The following is an 18,698-nucleotide window of genomic DNA, read 5'->3' as shown; positions in this document are numbered from 1 at the left end:
CACTAACTCGCTACTGCTCCCCCAAACACACACCCCGCCCAAGACAGCTCTCTAAATTGCAAGTTTCAAAGAATCACCTTCCCCTGGCAGAAGGCCTTAACATTGATCTGTTCCCAGTACCACAGTCCTTAAAGTCTCAAGAGATGGAAGGGTTGATTACTTACAGTTTCCGCTCTCTTCCCTCGCCCCGTGTTCCCTCCTGCTCACTTAGAAAAAGAAAAGGAAAAAAAAAAAAATGAAAGGATCAAAACCAGCGTCATTCGGTGCCCCAGAAACAGGTGAGCTGAATCAGAAGCCGGAGCTCCGCAAGCAGCCTGGCTAGAGGAACGCTGCCGGGTGCTGACCTGCATGCAATCTTGCAGGCAAAGTCTCGAGGCCCGCGCTGCTACGCACCTGCCTGAGATCCTCGTGCAGTAAAAAGAAAGGTCTCTGAGGGCAGCGCTTCCCGCCACCGGAGTGGAGACATGGACAGAAGGCGGGGCAGGGGCTGGTCCTCAAGAAAGCTCGCAGAGCGACTACGCCTACCTGAGAGAGCTCACCGCCCACGGCTGCCACTGCCTCCGCAAAATCAACCTCCTGGTCGGAAAAAAAAAAAAAAAAAAAAAAAAAAACCCAACCCCCGAGGCTCCGCCTGCTCCTCGTGCTCCTTACGTAAGAGACCCTCCAACCAATAGGAGGCCAGGGGGCGGAGCGAGAACAGCCCCAGGTGACAGAATCTGGAATCCTCCCGCCGGCGCGAGGAAGTCTTGCAGTTGCTGGGCCAATCAGCAGTGTGGGTGGGGAGAAGGGCGGGGAGAAAAGAGGAGAAAGCAGGAGGCCAATCAGATCAAATTATTCTGGAGTGACAGGTTCTGAAGCCCGTGGTCTTCCGAGTGAGGCGCCCAGAGGGCGCGCCCGCCCGGGCCAATCGCCGGCAGCTCACAGTGCGGAGCGAGCGCCTCAAAAGCTCGGGTTTCTCAGCTGATTGTCTCCAGCCGAGAGTTGTTTTCTGCTGCCGCGGAGCCGAGCCGCGGCGGGAGGAGACGAGCCCCCCAGGGGGAAAGGGGAGGCGGGCCCGAGGGCAGCCGCGGCCACCGCGCGGGGCTGCGACTCCTGTCACGGCGCTGCCCGTGGCCGCAGGCTGGGGCGGGCGGGAGGTCCGGGGGCCGCTCGGACCGCTTCCTTCCCGCGCTCCCTCCCCGCTGCTCGGGTCCCCTCATGAGGGTGTCAGTGCCGGGGCCGGCGGCCGCCGCGGTCCCCACGGCCGGCCGCGAACCCTCGACGCCCGGCGGGGGCGCCGTCGCGGCCTCGGGCACCGCGGTTCCCGGTTCGGTGCAGCTGGCGCTGAGCGTGCTGCACGCGCTGCTCTACGCTGCGCTCTTCGCCTTTGCCTACCTGCAGCTGTGGCGGCTGCTCCTGTACCGCGAACGGCGGCTCAGTTACCAGAGCCTCTGCCTCTTCCTGTGTCTCGCGTGGGCAGCGCTCAGGACCACGCTCTTCTCGGCCGCCTTCTCCCTCAGCGGCTCTCTGCCCCTGCTGCGGCCACCCTCTCGCCTGCACTTCTTCCCGCACTGGCTGCTCTACTGCTTCCCCTCCTGCCTCCAGTTCTCCACGCTCTGTCTCCTCAACCTCTACCTGGCAGAGGTAAGGCGGGAGGACCGGCGAGCGGGGGAGCGGGGCCGCCGGGATCCACTCCTGCCGAGACTCACGGGGGTCGGGGCGGGGGAGGTGGCCGGAGAGCAGCCTGGGGACACTGAGACACTCCTGTCATTCCCTTTCCCTCAACTTAAGCCGCTGATGGACTCGGTGCCTGAGGGGGTTGGAGAAGTGTGAGAGAGAGTATGCTTGCCCCGACAACTTAAGGCAGTGGGACACCCTTTGTTCAATGTCCCAGACCTCCACGTAAGGCGTTGGTGGCGACCACAGAGAGGCATCGTAAGAAGTAGCATCTCCGGTAGCTCTGTCGGGGCTGGACCGGGTTGAGGGAGGTTGGATGCTGAGGTAGAGGCAGCTCTGCTGAAGCTGGACCGCTGCCAGCCATTACGTCACCAGGCAGAGCTGTTCCTCCGCTATTGTTGCTGCGTTTCTTTTATTAGAAGCTTATATTTCACCCCCCTGCATCTCCTTAACTGTGGCTCGATACACCTTACACAAATTCTGATCGATTCCCCGACGGGGTGAACGATCAATAGCCAATGCTGCGGGACAGCCGGAGGACCTCCATAAAGCCCTTAGTGTTTGTCCCAGTTGCTGCTTGTTTTGGCGATTTAGGCGGTCTCTTACAGCACAGCCCTTTGGGGGAGAGCTAATTAGGAGAGAAGATAACCTGTGCCTGTTGCAGAAACAAACCCCGGACCTGTTTTTTTTGTTTGTTTTGTTTTTGTTTTTTTTTTTAATCAACAACTTGCTTAATAACTGGAGTCTAATCACACCCCCTTTCTCTTTTATGAGGAATTGCTGCTTGGATTGCATTGTTCTGCAGCACTTTGGTATTTGACCCATTTCAGACAGGTTGGGGGTATAAGGTTGTCAATCATGTATATCAGTGGTATTTATGCCTTATTATTTTCAGGTTTGTCCCAGAAAACTCTTTCTTTACCTCAAAATAAGAGCTTAGGAGAGGAGAAAGAAGGTGACATCATACACTTAATACTGACTAATATAGAACGGTATTGGTCTATGCAGCTAATCCTCTCAAAGGCTTTTGGAGGTGATGAGAATTAACATAGTTCCAAGGAAAAGTAACCAAAAAAGGCACTTTTGAATCAGATTAAGTGTTTATATTTCTTACATAAACCAACTCCTTTTCTCCCTTAATAAACAGGAAAGCAGAAAAGCATCATTTTTAAAATCACAATTGTAATTTCAACTATATACAATTATTATATATACAGGCTATCTCCAATAAAAACAATTATTAAGTAACAAGACCAAACTTTATTTTTATTCTCTATCCACATAATACCACAAAATCTCAAACCCTTAGAAAGCAAAAGTGAAAAGCTTATGCAATTATAAATCAAACAAGCATGCTACAATGGTGTCATATTTGGTTGCTTAAACTATTATAACTCTTATTTATAGGTAAACTGATATTTAGTTCTTGACACTTTTGGTTGAACATTAGTAATTTCTCATCATTAGAGCCTTACTTTAGCCTCAGATACAGTTAATCTACCTGAAATGACTAAAAGTCGGTTTGCTAGGAGCATCAGATACCATGGGTGTCATCATCCCCCCCATATGTCTTGATATAAGAAATTATATATACAATTCATTGGGCCTTGCTAACACCACCCTTCCATTTGAGATATAACACATAACCAGAAAGTGTACAGTATTAAACATGGAGCTAGGTAAGTTTTATGTATGTATACATCCAAGTTACCAACAGCCTGAGTGGGATCTTGGATGCCTTAGGGGTTCACTTGTATCTTCTACCAGCACCTCTCACTCAAAGGGAAATAAAGAAGCCAAAACATTGTCATAATAGGAAAATATCAACTATATCTAAGTACAAATGTCTAAAGTATTTCTAGAGAAAAAATAAAGAGTAGATAAAATTTTCATTTAGCACTGATATTTCAAGCAAGGAAGCATTAAAGTCTGAAAGTCTTATTAAATGAATCACTTGTTTGTGTGATACACTTTTTTGGAAAAAACTTCTTACCCTAGAAAATATAATTTTCAAAATACTGTACTAAAGCTTCTTTTGTTTGGTTATTTCTCAATATCTTCTGCTTATTTCTCAGTATCTTCTGGAAAGGGATGATGTGTTGTCTTTTATAATAAAACTTTTTTTTTTTCCTTTTATTTTTTTTTTTTTTTGGGTTTTTTTTTTTTTTTTTTTTTTTTGGTTTTTTTTTTTGAGACAGGGTTTCTCTGTATAGCCCTGGCTGTCCTGGAACTCACTCTGTAGACCAGGCTGGCCTCGAACCCAGAAATCCTCCTGCCTCTGCCTCCCAAGTGCTGGGATTAAAGGCGTGTGCCACCACCGGCCGGCAGTCCTTTTATTTTTTTATTGAGTATTTTATTTACATTTCAGATGCCATCCCTTTTCCCCAATTCCCCTCCCTAGAAAACCCCTATACCATGCCTCCTTTTCCTTTTTGCTTTTATACAATTTTTTAATGTTAATCAAAGGCTTTATAAGTTTGGTAATGCTCAATCAGAGGTGTAACCCAATACCCAACCTAGATATATCAACTATCTTTGACTGGTGAAGACACGTGAACATCTGCCTCCATGTCCCCCCCCCCCCCTTTCTCTCATCACCTAGCTTCTCCTCTCCTTCTCCTTCTCCTCCTCCTCTCCTTACTCCTTCTCTTCCTCTCACCTTAGTTCCTCCTACATATCACCCTTCCTGTTAAAATAAAACTCTTCTCTCAAAAATACAAAAACTAAAATTTTTAAGACATATAATAACACTTGAATAAATGTTTCTTTTTTTAAGCCTGCTTTAAAATAGACATGTGAATCAATTTATTTTCCAGTTTGTAGATATCTATACTTAAAAGAGTATTTGAAGTGTGGTGGTACATACCTATAATTCCAGCACTTGGGAGGGGGAGAGGCTAGAAGAATTTTGAGGGCAACCTAAACTACATAGTTCTAAGACAATATGGCCTATATAACAACTAAACTTAAAAGGTGAGTATGTTAACACAAATTTGTAATCCTTGTACCTAGATGACAGAGGCAAAAGGATCTCTAGTTACACATTGTCGTACTCTGCCTCAAAAAACAAAACAGTAAGAGAAGTGTATTTGTTTCTCTTGTGTTTTTTGAGGCAGGCTGTCTATATACTCCAGGCTGGCCTTGAACTCTCTCTCCATCCTCCTACTTTAGCCTTCCATATGTGAAGAAATATAGATGTATACCACTTTGCCCAGTTCTGGATTATAATTTTTAAATAACAATTCCAAGTAACTGGAAGTATATCTTCCATTGATCATTCTGAATTAGTAAAGTTTTTCTCTGCAAAGAGTTGTTTATTTCAATTTTTTTTTGTTTTGTTTTCAGATGGGCTTGCTAGTTATCTCAGACTGGCCTAGAATTCACTGTATAGCCCAAGATGCTATCAAACTTAAAAATCACATGCTTCAGCTTCCCAAGTGATGGAATTGTGGGCATTGCTGCCATACCCAGCTTTTAAATCCCTCATACTAGAGCAAAGTTGTAGGGAAAGTTTGTTGACCAAAACAAAGCTATTATTTAATTTATGTCCCAAAGTATTGACTTTACTGTCTCATATAAATACTAATTCCATTTTACTTTTAATTTAAAACATTTGTTGTGTCCATGTCTGATGAATTAAAAACATTCAAGCTTTTCAATATAAAGAACCATGGATCAGAGCAGAAGATATGCCCCATCAGATAAGAGCAGTTGCTGCTTTCACAGAAGACTGCCCAGTTCCAGCACCAGCTTGTGGTAGCTTACAACTGTAACTGTAGGTGCCAAAATACTTATATTCACATGCACATTCCTCCTCACAGATATATAGTTTCTAAAAAAACCTATAGATCATTATAAACATAGAAAACAACATTTACTACTTTGAACATATTTTATGGTGACCTTTCCAAAACACATGGTTTTTAAAAGTTAAGAACTGTGTAAGCCATTCTCTTTTCTGGATTACACCTGAATGGAATTGGCTTAAAAGTATTTTTTTCTGACTTTCCATCTTTCTGATTTTTGGAATGGAAAAAAAGTATAATAACCTAAAAAACAAATATTGAACTTTTTCTGAGAGTATCAGTAGAGCATGACCTTTACCAGATAAAATTTTGTACTCTTATATTTTCCCTAGTGAAGATTTCAGTCTTTAAATAAATTTTTATGATCTTATTCTTCATTAGGACATACAAAAAAACCCATAAGTGTTAGTATACTATCTTTGGAGCACTATAATGCATGCCAAAATGAATGAGTTCATCTTTGAGTTCCATATTGACTTTTTTTTTTTGGTTTTTTTGAGACACAGTTTCTCTGTGGAACTCACTCTGTAGACCAGGCTGGCCTCAAACTCAGAAATCCACCTGCCTCTGCCTCCCAAGTGCTGGGATTAAAGGCATGTGCCACCACCGCCCAGCCCACATTGACATTTTTTCCTTCCAGTTTCTATAATATAAATGCTAGTTGCTTGATCAGTATAAAGTACAATGACTTGATTCTAATGCTAAAAGAGCTAAAACATTATATTTAAAATTTTGATTTCATGAATGCTATTATTGCTTCTTCAGATGAAGGTACTATTCTAAATATCAATGACACTTTAAAATGTAACTCAATTTCCAGGTATCTTGGTTTGTTATATTATTTTTCACAAGTGTATTTTTATCACCTAAAATGGAAACTCTTAGAACAAGTCATTTTATCATATTTTTGTCTCACGGCAACTACAGCTACTATGAATATATTATTGATTAATGATATAAAAGCTAAATTCTAGAAAATATGTAATATGTACATGTAATAGGTACAATTACCTTATTTTCATGAGTGTATTTATATGAGTATAGGTTGTCTGTAATCTTTATATTTTGTGTTTAAAGATTATACATGTTATGAATACATAGATTATCTTGGCTTAAATAGAGCAAAAGTTAATTACTCCTGGTAAAATATTACTGACAAAGCTTCTAAGATATAGTAACTGAAAAGTCTACAACATAAATTTCTCACATCACAAATTAATACTTAATGAAAATAGTTTAGTTCAGTGTTTGACTATCTGCAAGGAATATAAACTGCTTTTGTTTGAACCTACTCAACTACCTTTTACCCACTAACTTGATCCTACTTTTTCTATGACTGAGCCTATAGTTTTTCACCGAAGGCAGGATCAGATTGTCTCACGTTTTAATGTATTTAATATTTTCAAAGCATTTTATAACATCACTACTGTGAGAATCTAATGATCAACAAAGCTGATCATGTGAGTACAGGTGCCCAGGGAAGCAAAAAGAGGCATTGACTCCCCTGGAACTTGAGTTCCAGGCAGTTGTTAGCTACCTGATGTGGGTGCTAGGAACGTGGGTCCTATGAAACAGCAACAAGTACCTAACTGTTGAGCCATCTCCCCAGCCCTATAAAATAAAATCTTTTAAAAAGAAAATCTGATGGGGGCTAGAGAATTGGCTCAGTGGTTAAGAGCACTGGAAGCTCTTCCAAAGGACCCAGGTTCAATTCCCAGCACCCACATATCAGTTCATGACTATGATTCCAGTTCCAGGAGAGCTGACACTCTCACACAGACATACACAGAAGCAGAACACCAACGTACATATTTTTTTAAAAAAAAAAAAATTAAAACCTAGGTCCTAGCAATTACAATAAAACAAAAAGGAGAAATAAGTTTAGTATTTAGAAAAAGAAAGTAAAATTTTATTTGTAAATGACATAATTGCTGAGGTCAAACATCCTAAAGAATCTTCAAAAACTATTAGAACTAATAAGTGAACTTAACAAATTAAAGGATAAGACTTTTTATACTGCAAAAAAAATTAGAAGCTGAAATTGAGAAACTTTCACTTAAAAACAATAGTATAAAAATTAAAGTGCTTAGAAATAAATGTAATATAATGCAAGATATCAAGACATATAATGAACACTATGAAACATTAAGAGAAATTAAAAACAAAATATATAATTTGATAATAGAATATTCTGCTGACATATACAAAGCCCTGGGTTAGATCCCTAGCACTGAAAAAAACAAAAACCTATGTAAATGAAAAGCATATGTAACGTTTTTAGGTTGTAACTTCTCTCCAATTTGAGCTATACATGAAATACAGCCCCTATTAAAATCTCTGCAGAAGTTATAAAATACTTGGAATATTTTCATAGGAAATAGAGGACTCCCAAGTCCTTAAAGTTTTGAAAAAGAGTACTAAAATTGGAGAATCATACTACCTGATTTTTCAAAAGGTTTTATAAGCTAAAGTTATCAACACCATGTAATATTGTAATATTGATATAAAGATGTATCAGTAGAGCAGAATTCAAAGTTCTGAATTAAACATACACCCTTAATTCAACATGTTCTACAAAGATGTCAAAATTTAGTAAGAGAAAATTTCATTAAATACACAAATGGAAAAAAAAAAAAGATTTATTCTTACCTTATACCATACTTTTAAAATCTGTTTGATATAAATCATGAACTTAAATGTAAAAACTAAGATTTTTCTAGAAGAAAATTTTTGTTTTCTTGGACAAGGTCAAAATTTCTTGGTTAGAAAATAAAAATCATGAACCAAAACTGACAAATGAATTCTTAAAATTAAAGCCTTTTGGTTTATGCAAAACAGAATGAAGGTGAGAAAATATTTTATAAAACAATACCTGGCAAAAGTATATGTATTTAGAATATATTTTTAAAACTTAAATTCTATAATAAGAAAAATAGGCAAAAGAGTTCAAGGCACACTTGTAAAGAGATTTGTACAAGGTCAAGAAGCACTTAAAAGATGGTCAAGATGATTAATTATCAGGAGAATTAAAATTACAATCATGATTAATTACCACTGAACATTGATTAGGAAGTCTAAATGTAAATGATTGACCATTTTATGGACTGCTAAAGATGTAAGTTAATTAGAAGTATGCACAGGGGGACTAGAGAGATGGCTCCACACTTAAGAACACTGGCTACTCTTCAGAAGAACCCAGGTTCAATTCTCAACACCCATAAGGCAGCTCATAACTCTCTGTTAACTCCTGCTGTAGGGCATCCAACGTAACACCCTCACACAGACATGCATGCAGACAAAACACCAACACACAAAATATTAAGTCATTTTTTAAAAGAATCTATGTGCAGGGCTGAGAGGGGCTGATGGTTTAAGTGTAAGGCTTTACAACCAGTTTGGAAAACAATCTTTAAAAACTGTAGCATAAGTCTGTTACGCAATCTAGACGTTACTGTCTTAAATAATTATCTAAAAGAAACCATATATCCATAGAAAGCCTTATATGTGAAAGCTTATATTAGGTTTATTTACAAGAGAACAAAACTGAAATTAACCAAAATACCCATCAAAAAGATGGCACACAAAGGAGTACTACTACTATTAGGTTGTTTTTAAAGCGCACATAACATAATTTCAAAGTCAGTAGACTGAATGAAAGAAGCAGACTCCCCCTTCCCAAATGACCTCACTTATTCTATTTATAGTAAATTTTTTAAACACAAAGTAATCTGTAGTAAGTAGGTACTGGAGTCTGAAGACGGAAACACAACAGCCACAAAGAGTTCTTTGTTGAATGCCCAATACTGGTTGGACAGGTATGGGACATTCTGCATTTATAGATGATCTCTTTGTATATATTGTTCAAAACTCAAAATTCTATACACTGATGATGTATGCTATGTCTTAAATTCGTAATGCCTCCAGTTAGATTGATGTCTTCCTCAAGAACAAGATTCTGCTTATTCCAGGAATAAGAGCTAAAATGGTAAATGGAAAATGTAATTACACATTTATTAAAGTTACTTAGATAAATTATTGGGTTACTCTGTGCATTCCACCTTGCTTATAAAAATGAGAGCAATGATAATACCTGCTTATAGGATTATTATGAGGATTAGATTAAATATGAATATTTAAAATGATACATGCCATATAATATTGGTCATTAGCTATTACAAAATCTCAAAGAACTGGAATTTTATAGCCTGTATTATCTCATCCCAAAGGAATTACATTAGAATTCTGTCACAAAAGTATGTTAGGGCTGACAGTATGTCTCTGTAGTACACTGTTTACCCTAGCATGTATGTGAAACACTATATACAATATCCAGAATGGAAATAAACATTTATCTAGAAATTTTTAAAACAAGTTGTCATGTAGAAAACAAGTTGTCATGTAGAAATAAGTTTGAATCCATATTAGCCACAAACATTTAAAAAACTGAAATTTAGCAAAGTTAACATCCTTTCTTCTTTTCTTTTTTCTTTCTTTCTGGTTTTTTAAGACAGGTGTCTCTTTGTAGCCCTGGCTGGCCTGGAATTCCCTTTATAGTCCAGGCTGGCCTCAGAGATCTATCTCTTCCTCTGCCTTCTGAGAACTGGGATTAAAGGCATGATGTACCTCTACAATACAATCCTCCTGTGTCAGCCCCTAGAGTTCAAAATCAAAGCATTTAGATATACATTGTTTTTCAGTTTTTCATAGTACTCAGAACATAATTTTCTCTCTCCATTCTAATTTTCTTTTGCCCCATAATTTTACAAAATATCTGTTGTCTGTGACCCACAATAACCTTCATGTCAGCAAGTTCATTAGATAGTTTTAATACTAATTCAAATTAACCAGTAGGAAGTGACTCTGCCTTTCTCCTTTAACACCAGAGGTTGACAGTTCTAACAACAGTGAGCCTATCTCCCCTCTTTTCCATATGTTAACATCTGCATTCATGGTATAATGCCACACAAACACACAAGAAAAAAAGATCCATACCTATCTCTGATTCACCCAAACTGCATCTCTGAGCCCTGACTTTCTAGGTCTTACAGTTACTTGACATATTGTCCAATACCTCCAGCACCCAGACTCATCATGACTTTGCTCCTCTGTCTCCACCCTATACCTATCTCTACCAAAACGTAGTCCTCCATTCTATTTCCCATTTCTTTGACTTCCACTGCACTCTGATTTTTTTATGTAATTGAGAAGCTTACAAGTAATACTTGATACTGCCTTCTCATGCATACTTACGTTCACTCTATCACCAAATCCTAACATCTCTTTAGTCCATCTCCCATCACAAGACCTGATTCAAGCTACTACAACCTGTTGAATAGTTATCTGCCTAGCTACTTTGTCTGTATTCTCTGGCATACCTACATATACAGTTTCCTTCTCTGCACTGTTGCTAGCGTTATCCTTCTCCAACAGGAGTCTATCTAATTTTAGAAGTTCTCCCCCTAGATTCTTTTATTGGCTCTAGTTACTTTTTAGGATAAAGACAAATTTGTATGTACTACAAAGCACTGCATCTTGCAGAGTATTCCTCGTTCCTCATCAGTCCAGCCATGTTACATGTCCTTTCTTTCAGTCCTTTGTACCGTTTCCTTTTTTAATAGAACATTCCCATGGTTTTTGATGCCTAGAGTGTTCTTCCTTCTTTTCTTAGTTACTCCTCTCATTTCCTGATCAACACTTCTTCAGAGAAGCCTGAACACAACTATTCAAACAGATCTCCCGTGTAATTTTACAGCAGAAATATTTCAGCCCCCTTACCTCTTCCTCTTCTTTCTTTTCCTACTTAATTTGGTTTAAAACAGGGGTCCTACTTAGTTTGGTTTAAAGCAAAATTCAAATGCTAAGATGGGCCTTAAATCAAGAATGGTGGTGACTGTGAATTAAAGATATCGGGTCTTAAGAAGACATCCACATTAACAGTTTTCACTATAAGACAATATAAGAAAATAATGTGGCTTTTCAAGAGAAAGAAGTGTATTTCTTTTTTTTACATTTATTGTGTATGTGTATACTCAATGTATACGTTGTGAATATGCTGCAGAACATGTTGAAGGTCAAAGAACAACTTTCAGTAGTTGGTTCTCTCCCTCCACTTTGTCATCTCCAAGGATAGAATTCAGGTCATCAGGTTATCTCCCCCACCCCCAGCCCAAAAATGCATATTTCTTAAAGTGGGGAATCTGGTGAACCTGGTACTGGGGAAGTTCATACAGGAAGATAAGGAGTTCAAAGCAAATTTCAGCCTAATTGTGAATTCCATGATAGTTTGGGCTACAAGACACTGTCTCAAAATTAAACAAATGGGACATCTTATAAATATTATTTAAGAAAATATTGTCACTACTACTAGATAAGGCAAGCAAAACATTTGTGTGGGTCATTCCTAACACATGTAACTGCTGAATTTTACTTTCTCTTCCTCTTCTGTTTCTAGATGGTCTTTCTTAAAGAAAAAAAAAAAATAAAGTCTTTATAATTTTCATGTAACAAACTGTGTTAGTTTTGTTTCCTATTGCTGCAATACAAATAACTCTAACAAAAGCAACTTTGGTTTGAGGAATGGTTTATTTTAGTTTCTAGTTCCAGGCTGTAGTCCATCACTACAGGGAAGTCGCAACACTGGGAGCTTGGGGGAGTTGGTTAGATCCAAAATTAGGAACAGAGAATAATGAATGTTTGCTTGCTTCTAATGCTCAACTCACTCTCTTTATTCAGTCCAAACCAATTAAAGCAGTGGCTCTCCACCTTCCTAATGCTGCAACCCTGTAATGCAGTTCCTCATATTATGGTAACCCTCAACCATAAAATTATTTCGTTGCTACTTCATGACTGTAATTTTGCTACTCTTGTGAATGATAATACAAATATCTAATTTGCAGGATATCTGATTTGGGCCCCCAGGATTTGAGACCCACAGGTTGAGAACTGCTGGATTTATAAAAGCCTCCTACCTTCAATGTGGATCTTCCCCATCTCCATCCATTCAGTTAAGAAAATCTCTCATAAACCAGCCTAGTCTAAACAGTTCTTCATTGAGACTCCCTTCATGGGTGATTCTAGATTATGTCGAATTGTCGAGCAAAACTAACCATAACATAAAACATTAATTACATTTAATACTCACCACCAGTGTTAGTTCATATGAAATCTGAGCAATTTATTCATTTATCTCAAGTCTAACCAGGTATATAGGAAGTACTATAGAACACAAGATATATCATAAACATCTGCCTTCTACTACACTATAGGTTATGCTATGCCAGAGTCTAGTTTACACTTATTTTACGGAAATTTTGCACATCCTTTATCTGCTTTCTAGAATAAGATATAGTTGGATGTTTTAAAATTATATGTTGTTTTAAGACAGGATCTCTCTGTGTATTCTTTTGTTTGTTTGTTTGTTTGATTGTTTGTTTTTTGAGACGGGGTTTCTCTGTGTAACCCTGGCTGTCCTGGAACTCACTCTGTAGACCAGGCTGGCCTTGAACTCAGAAATCCACCTGCCTCTGCCTCCTAAGTGCTGGAATTAAAGGTGTGCGCCACCACCGCCTGGGGGCTCTCTGTGTATTCTTGACTATCCTAGGAACTCATATAGACTAGATTGGCCTCAAACTCAACAGATCTGCCTATCAATTGCTGGAATTAAAGGCAGACTAAAGGCACCACATTCAGTGATGTTCTTTTTACAATCTAGTTGAATTATAGCTGCCAGTTTATCAGCATATTAATCAAATTGTACAGTTTGTTTTTCCAGACTTCAGTTCTTCAGAGGTAAAAATACTGTCTTTAAATTTTGTGCTATTTTCTACAATGTTGGACTTCCCAATTGTTGATTCAGTCATTTGGACTGCTTTGAGATGATGTAATATATTTAACAGGTTAGGAATTTTTCTCTTTTGCAACATCATATTACATTTTTTGGTTGGTCAAGTGTTTCCTCATTTTCTTTCTCTCATTTTGTGAAACCTTTTACAGTACAGAAAGTTCATGATTTAGATTCTAACTCAGATTTTGACAAATCTATTCTGAAAGGATATTTAATAGCACAGCTGATAGAATAACTTAAATTTGAATAGATAAAATATACTTACCAGAAGGAAGAAGGAAAATGGAGAGGTCATGTGATGACCTACTAGGAGCATTACACATAGTATCTCTTAAGAGTAAACAGACAGCCGGGTGGTGGTGGCACACGCCTTTAATCCCAGCACTTGGGAGGCAGAGGCAGACGGATTTCTGAGTTCGAGGATAACCTGGTCTACAGAGTGAGTTCCAGGACAGCCAGGACTACACAGAGAAACCCTGTCTCGAAAAACAAAACAAAACAAAACAAAAAAAAGAGTCCTAACAAGTGGATTTTTTTTTTTCAGGTTTGTCAGAATCCCGCTAGAACATTAAATATGGAAGAGTAGCACAGTTAAGAACTTGTACACTGCCGTGTTTAGTAGCACATGCCTTTAATCCCAGCACTCGGGGCAGAAGCAGGAGGATCACTATGAGAAGCCATCCTGGTCTACATACTGAGACCCTGGCTTAAAACCAACCAAACCAAAAAAAAAAAAAAAAAAAAAAAAAAAAAAAAAAAAAAAAAAAAAAAAAAACTGAACACTAAATCCTAATCCTTTGACTCTTGCTGACTTTGAGAAGGCTACTTAACTTCTGTATCTCAGTATATTACCATGTTTAAAATAGAGCTACTTATATCTATCTCAATGCTATAAATATTAAGCAAACTACTATTTTAAAATACAGAAAGTAGTGAACAGAACACAGTAAGACACAAATGTTACTGTTATTTTAGGTGGAAAAGGAAAAGAGCATCCCTAAAATTAAGATTTTCCTCTGCCTGGCTTTTTACAATGAGCTGAGCTTTGAACAAGAGTCACTTTTTTTAGTCTATGATAATGTATGTTGTGTCATTGTTTCATACTGTTTGGTGAAGAGGGGTTTGTAGATATTAACCCCAATTTTAGATGATGAACTAAGGTGATAGGTTTATCATAAACCACACTAGAAATTAGAAGAATTGAAATTCAGGTCTTCTGGCTACACTAATGCTTTTTCTATCATGGTGTGGTATTACCAGATTTTAATCTACTGTTAGTTGCTATTGGTATTTACATTCAAGATATTTTAGCTTTAAGAAACAAAAAAGTGAGCCAGAGAAATGGCTCAGCAGGTAAAGGTACCTCTGTGAAGCCCAGTGACCAGAGTTTAGTCCCCAGGGACTATATGATAAAACTTCCACAAGTTGTGCTCTAAGGTTCTCTAAGTGTTGAAGTTGTGTGTGCCTGCCTGCCTGTCTGCTACCTGACTGTCTGTCTGTCTATACACACAAATACATAAATAAGTGTAATAGAAGTCTAGATAAAAAATAAAACATTTCTTATACTTCTTTGTTCTGCAGGATTCCCTATGTCTGATACAGCCTATTCCTTTTCCCTCATTGTTTCACAGAAACTGATAGTCTTCGGTGTATTATTCTTGTATTTTCAAAAGCAATTCTACCATTTTCTTGACTTAAAAACATGAAGGATTATATGAATAAGCACTACAGTACATTATAGGGTATTTGCCACTGGAAAATTTATTAAAGGACAAAAGAGTTTCAGTTTTAAAATATATTTAAATCCATCTTCTAGAAGCATAAATCTTCACTCTTAGTTAAGAAGTAAGTTCTGCATATTCCTTAAATATAAGACACATTGACATTTTCAGCAAACTTTCCATGGTAAATTAATGAACAGCTTGTAGTAGTAATCAGTTATATTTAGGTTTTTTTTTTTTGAAAACTCACAGATTTTCTCACCCATAAACTTATACTTTATTTCTAAAACTTTTAGCTGTTACTTTTCAGGAATATAAAGGGTATACAAAGCACTGTGTTTATAGAGCATTATTCTTTATTGAACAGATTTCTGTCTTTATTTGCTTGGGCATATTAATTATATAAATCTTTAACAACAAATAACTGGTTCCTTTTACTGATGACATTGATATTAATGAAGCAGTATTTCTCACCCTGAAAACTTACTAGGAAATTAACTTTGCTTTTTCTCCTTTTCTTTGTCTCTTCTGTTTTTCTGGAACTCCTACATTTAAGTATTTAACATCCTATATTGAACTACTTCTTTTCTCTCCTTATTTATATTTCCAAATGCCTTTTTTTTCTACTTTTGGGGAAAGATTTTCTCCACTTTCAGCCCTTCCCTTGACTTTGTAATTTCTTCCATGAGTTCATTTTTTTCTTTGAGTTCTTTAATAGCATTTTGTGTTTCATGAATGCATTATCTTAATGTATCTGAGTATGATGATCATTTTTGTTTGCTTGATTTTACTTTCTTTCCCTTTTTTCTATTTGTTTTGATCTCATCTTTTATTAGAGACTCTGAGGTTTTTTGGTTATATATGGATTACTGTTCATAATTAGAGAAAACTGATCATGTGGGCAAGGCATGTACACCTTGAGTTATGTTTAAGGGAGGTTTGGGGTTCTGAAACAGAGGCATAGGGCATCAGATCTTACCTCTTGAGCAGATTCCTCAGGGGAAATATAATCATTTAGAGAATAGAGGTTTACTCCAGCATTTTAAGAATAGACTGAGGCAAGAAAGCTAGAATAGAGGAGAATACATAAGCCTGGTATAAATCCTCACTCTCCCTGTTTTTAGTGTGGTGACAAACTCGACAGTGCCTAGTATTTAAATGTTATACTTTAAGACAAAAACTTTTTGCTGACTTATTCATAGAACAAATGCACAGGTACCTTCCAGAGTAAAGAAGGGTATTTTCCCAAGGAACTAGGTGGCATTTATTGATTTGCCTCTCAAGATAGTGTTATTTACCTCTATTTTACCTGCCCTAGAGTGATACTTGGTTCTTCTGGCTCATGTAGTTTTGACAATTCTAAAATGTTTATCAGCTACTCCCAACCTCCTTGCTCCTGGCTTGGGAGTAATATAACTTGGTAGTCATAAATTGTGATGAGGTCTCCAAGACCAACATTAGGCTTGGTGTTTTGTTAGAAATGATCAGTTAGAAAGACTCAAAGGTTTACTCATGATTATACTTTATTACAATGAAAAGATACAGAGTAAGTTCAGTTGGGTAAGCCACATGCCTATAAAATCTATACTCTATAGTTCTTTGCTAATGGAACTTCATGGGGTATACTTTAATGCATTTGGAAACAAGTTATAACAACACACACAAAGTGCTGTCTACCAAGAAGAGATTTAGACATTACTAGAGGTTTACCAGTTAAGCAGCTTCTATCTAACATATAATTAAAATTCTAGACTCTGAGAAAAAAGTTCAGGATATAATATAACCCACATTATTTTTACAGTTATTTATACCTTATCTTTTAGGAAATTATGGGAACCCTCTTGAAATCCAGTTTATGATTGACAGCATAGTCCAGTCTTACAAGCAGGCTCTCTGAGGATAGCAGTGCATAAACACATACATAGGCATGTATGAGCACACAACATTTACATACTTGCTTTCTAGACTCCAAATTTTTTGTGTGTGATCTTTCACTCATGGGTTTATGCTTTTCATGAAATTATCTTTGTTGTCTTAGTTTTCTTTTTTAAATAAAAAATAATATAGGTATATTCAATATTCATCTGGAAAATTTTTATTATAACACTTCAGTTTGATTATATAAAATCATTTTAAGCAGCTTTAATTTCTTATCAATCATTTTGTTTCCATTTTAAATGTTATCACCCTTCCCAAGTCTCCCCTCCACAAACCCCCTTCCATCTCACTTCCCTCCTCTTTGCCTCTAAGAGGGTGCTCCCCCACCCACCCACTCCCACCTCACCACTATAACATATCTCTTCTCTGGGTCATCAAACCTCCACAGGACCAAGCACTTCCCCTCCCACCAATGCCAGATGAGGTAGTCCTCTGCTACATAGGTAGTGGGAGCCATGGACCAGTCCATGTATACTCTTTGGTTGGTGGTTTAGTCCCTGGGAGCTCTGGGGGTCCGATTAATTGATACTGTTGTATAGGGTTGCAATCCCCTTCAGCTCTTTAAGCAACTTTAACAAAACCAAAGTAGAGAAAAAATTAAGAACTCAATACACTAGATTTCTAACAGAGATGCAAGAAGATATTACATCCTAGAAAAAAGAGCATGAAGATATAAAAATAGAAGGCAGAAGCTCTTTTAAATAAATATGTGATTGACATGGAAAAGAAGAAAGTATTCAGCTTAAACCTGAAGTAGCTGAAAATTCATAATCCTTGTGTAGTCAACAGCATTTGTAAGCTTGGGAATAATGTAGTGTTCTACACAGGAATTTGAGCAGTTGAGATGGAAACTGTAGATAACTGCTTCTGTGAGAGTAATCTACATAGTTAGATGTATATGCTTAGCTATTCACCATGAGAAGAAGTTATATTTATCATGATTCATTTTAACATGAATTCTAAATTTTATACAGATACATTCTCTGGTAATGTTTTTATTTCAATTCAAATAAGAAAAATTCCACAGGAAAGTGCTTGTCATATAAGTATTTCAGCACTTACCATCTTCATAGCATCATGTCCTACATGCCGGAGGGATATATAAACAGTACATACCTACTGGTTAAATGTTAGTCCATTCAGTATGAGGAAACATAATACCATGAACTAGTATAAACAAGCTTATGAATAACAAAAAATTACTTCACTGCTCTACAGATTGGAAAGTCCATGGCTCTGGCAGACTTGTCTAGTGAGGGCCCACTTTGGAGCATAGACAGTGACTTCCCACTGTAACCTCAGGTGATAGAAGACCATAGGACCCTCTGTAAAGTCTCTGTTACATGAACACTGTGTCCTCATTTATGAGAACTCCATCAATGTGATCTAAGCATGCTCTAGTTGCCTCCTAACACCTTCACACTTAGGATTAGTATCTTGACATAAATTTGGGGAACTGTAAACATTCAGACCATAATACCACCTTCAAACTTTGGATACTTTAATAGTATACTAAATAGAATAGGATATATTCACACATAAAATATGCTACACTCACCTCTCCTCTAAGAAACTAAAGTGGAATTCATACATCTGTATTTTAAGATGGAAACTGCTTCAGAATGCTTATTTATGACTTGAATATTATAAGATAAAATTAAATAATATTATTTAAATCTTCTTTAATCACCAAACCCTATATCAGTACTTTGTTTTTCATATTTTTCTCTATTG

General features: G+C 37.6%; 2 protein-coding genes across 8 annotated transcripts in view; one reads left to right on the top strand and one right to left on the bottom strand.

Moving 5' to 3' along the window:
• Nucleotides 1–585, bottom strand: part of Txndc16 (thioredoxin domain containing 16) — a 65,335-nt gene extending 64,750 nt beyond the window's left edge. Inside the window, exons 1-2 of one of the 6 annotated variants that reach the window (XM_034498090.2) lie at nucleotides 394–585; nucleotides 165–206 (exon numbers count right to left, since the gene is read on the bottom strand). The gene's annotated coding sequence lies outside the window, so the exon portion shown is untranslated. Of the gene's footprint in view, nucleotides 1–164; nucleotides 292–393 lie in introns of those variants that run through there. The other 5 variants (XM_076931187.1, XM_076931188.1, XM_034498092.2 and 2 more) reach the window with 5 other exon arrangements.
• Nucleotides 586–1,060: 475 nt separating this feature from the next.
• The window catches only part of Gpr137c (G protein-coupled receptor 137C), a 68,602-nt gene continuing 50,964 nt past the window's right edge, over nucleotides 1,061–18,698 (top strand). For both annotated transcript variants that reach the window (XM_034498093.2, XM_076931190.1), the window contains exon 1: nucleotides 1,061–1,623. In XM_034498093.2, the coding sequence (XP_034353984.1) occupies nucleotides 1,198–1,623 (426 nt within the window). In that variant the 5' untranslated portion in view covers nucleotides 1,061–1,197. The remainder of the gene's footprint in view (nucleotides 1,624–18,698) is intronic.

The sequence above is a fragment of the Arvicanthis niloticus genome, chromosome 3, assembly GCF_011762505.2.
Source record: "Arvicanthis niloticus isolate mArvNil1 chromosome 3, mArvNil1.pat.X, whole genome shotgun sequence".
In the NCBI taxonomy this organism is placed as follows: domain Eukaryota; kingdom Metazoa; phylum Chordata; class Mammalia; order Rodentia; family Muridae; genus Arvicanthis; species Arvicanthis niloticus.
This window is presented reverse-complemented; position numbering and strand designations above follow the sequence as displayed.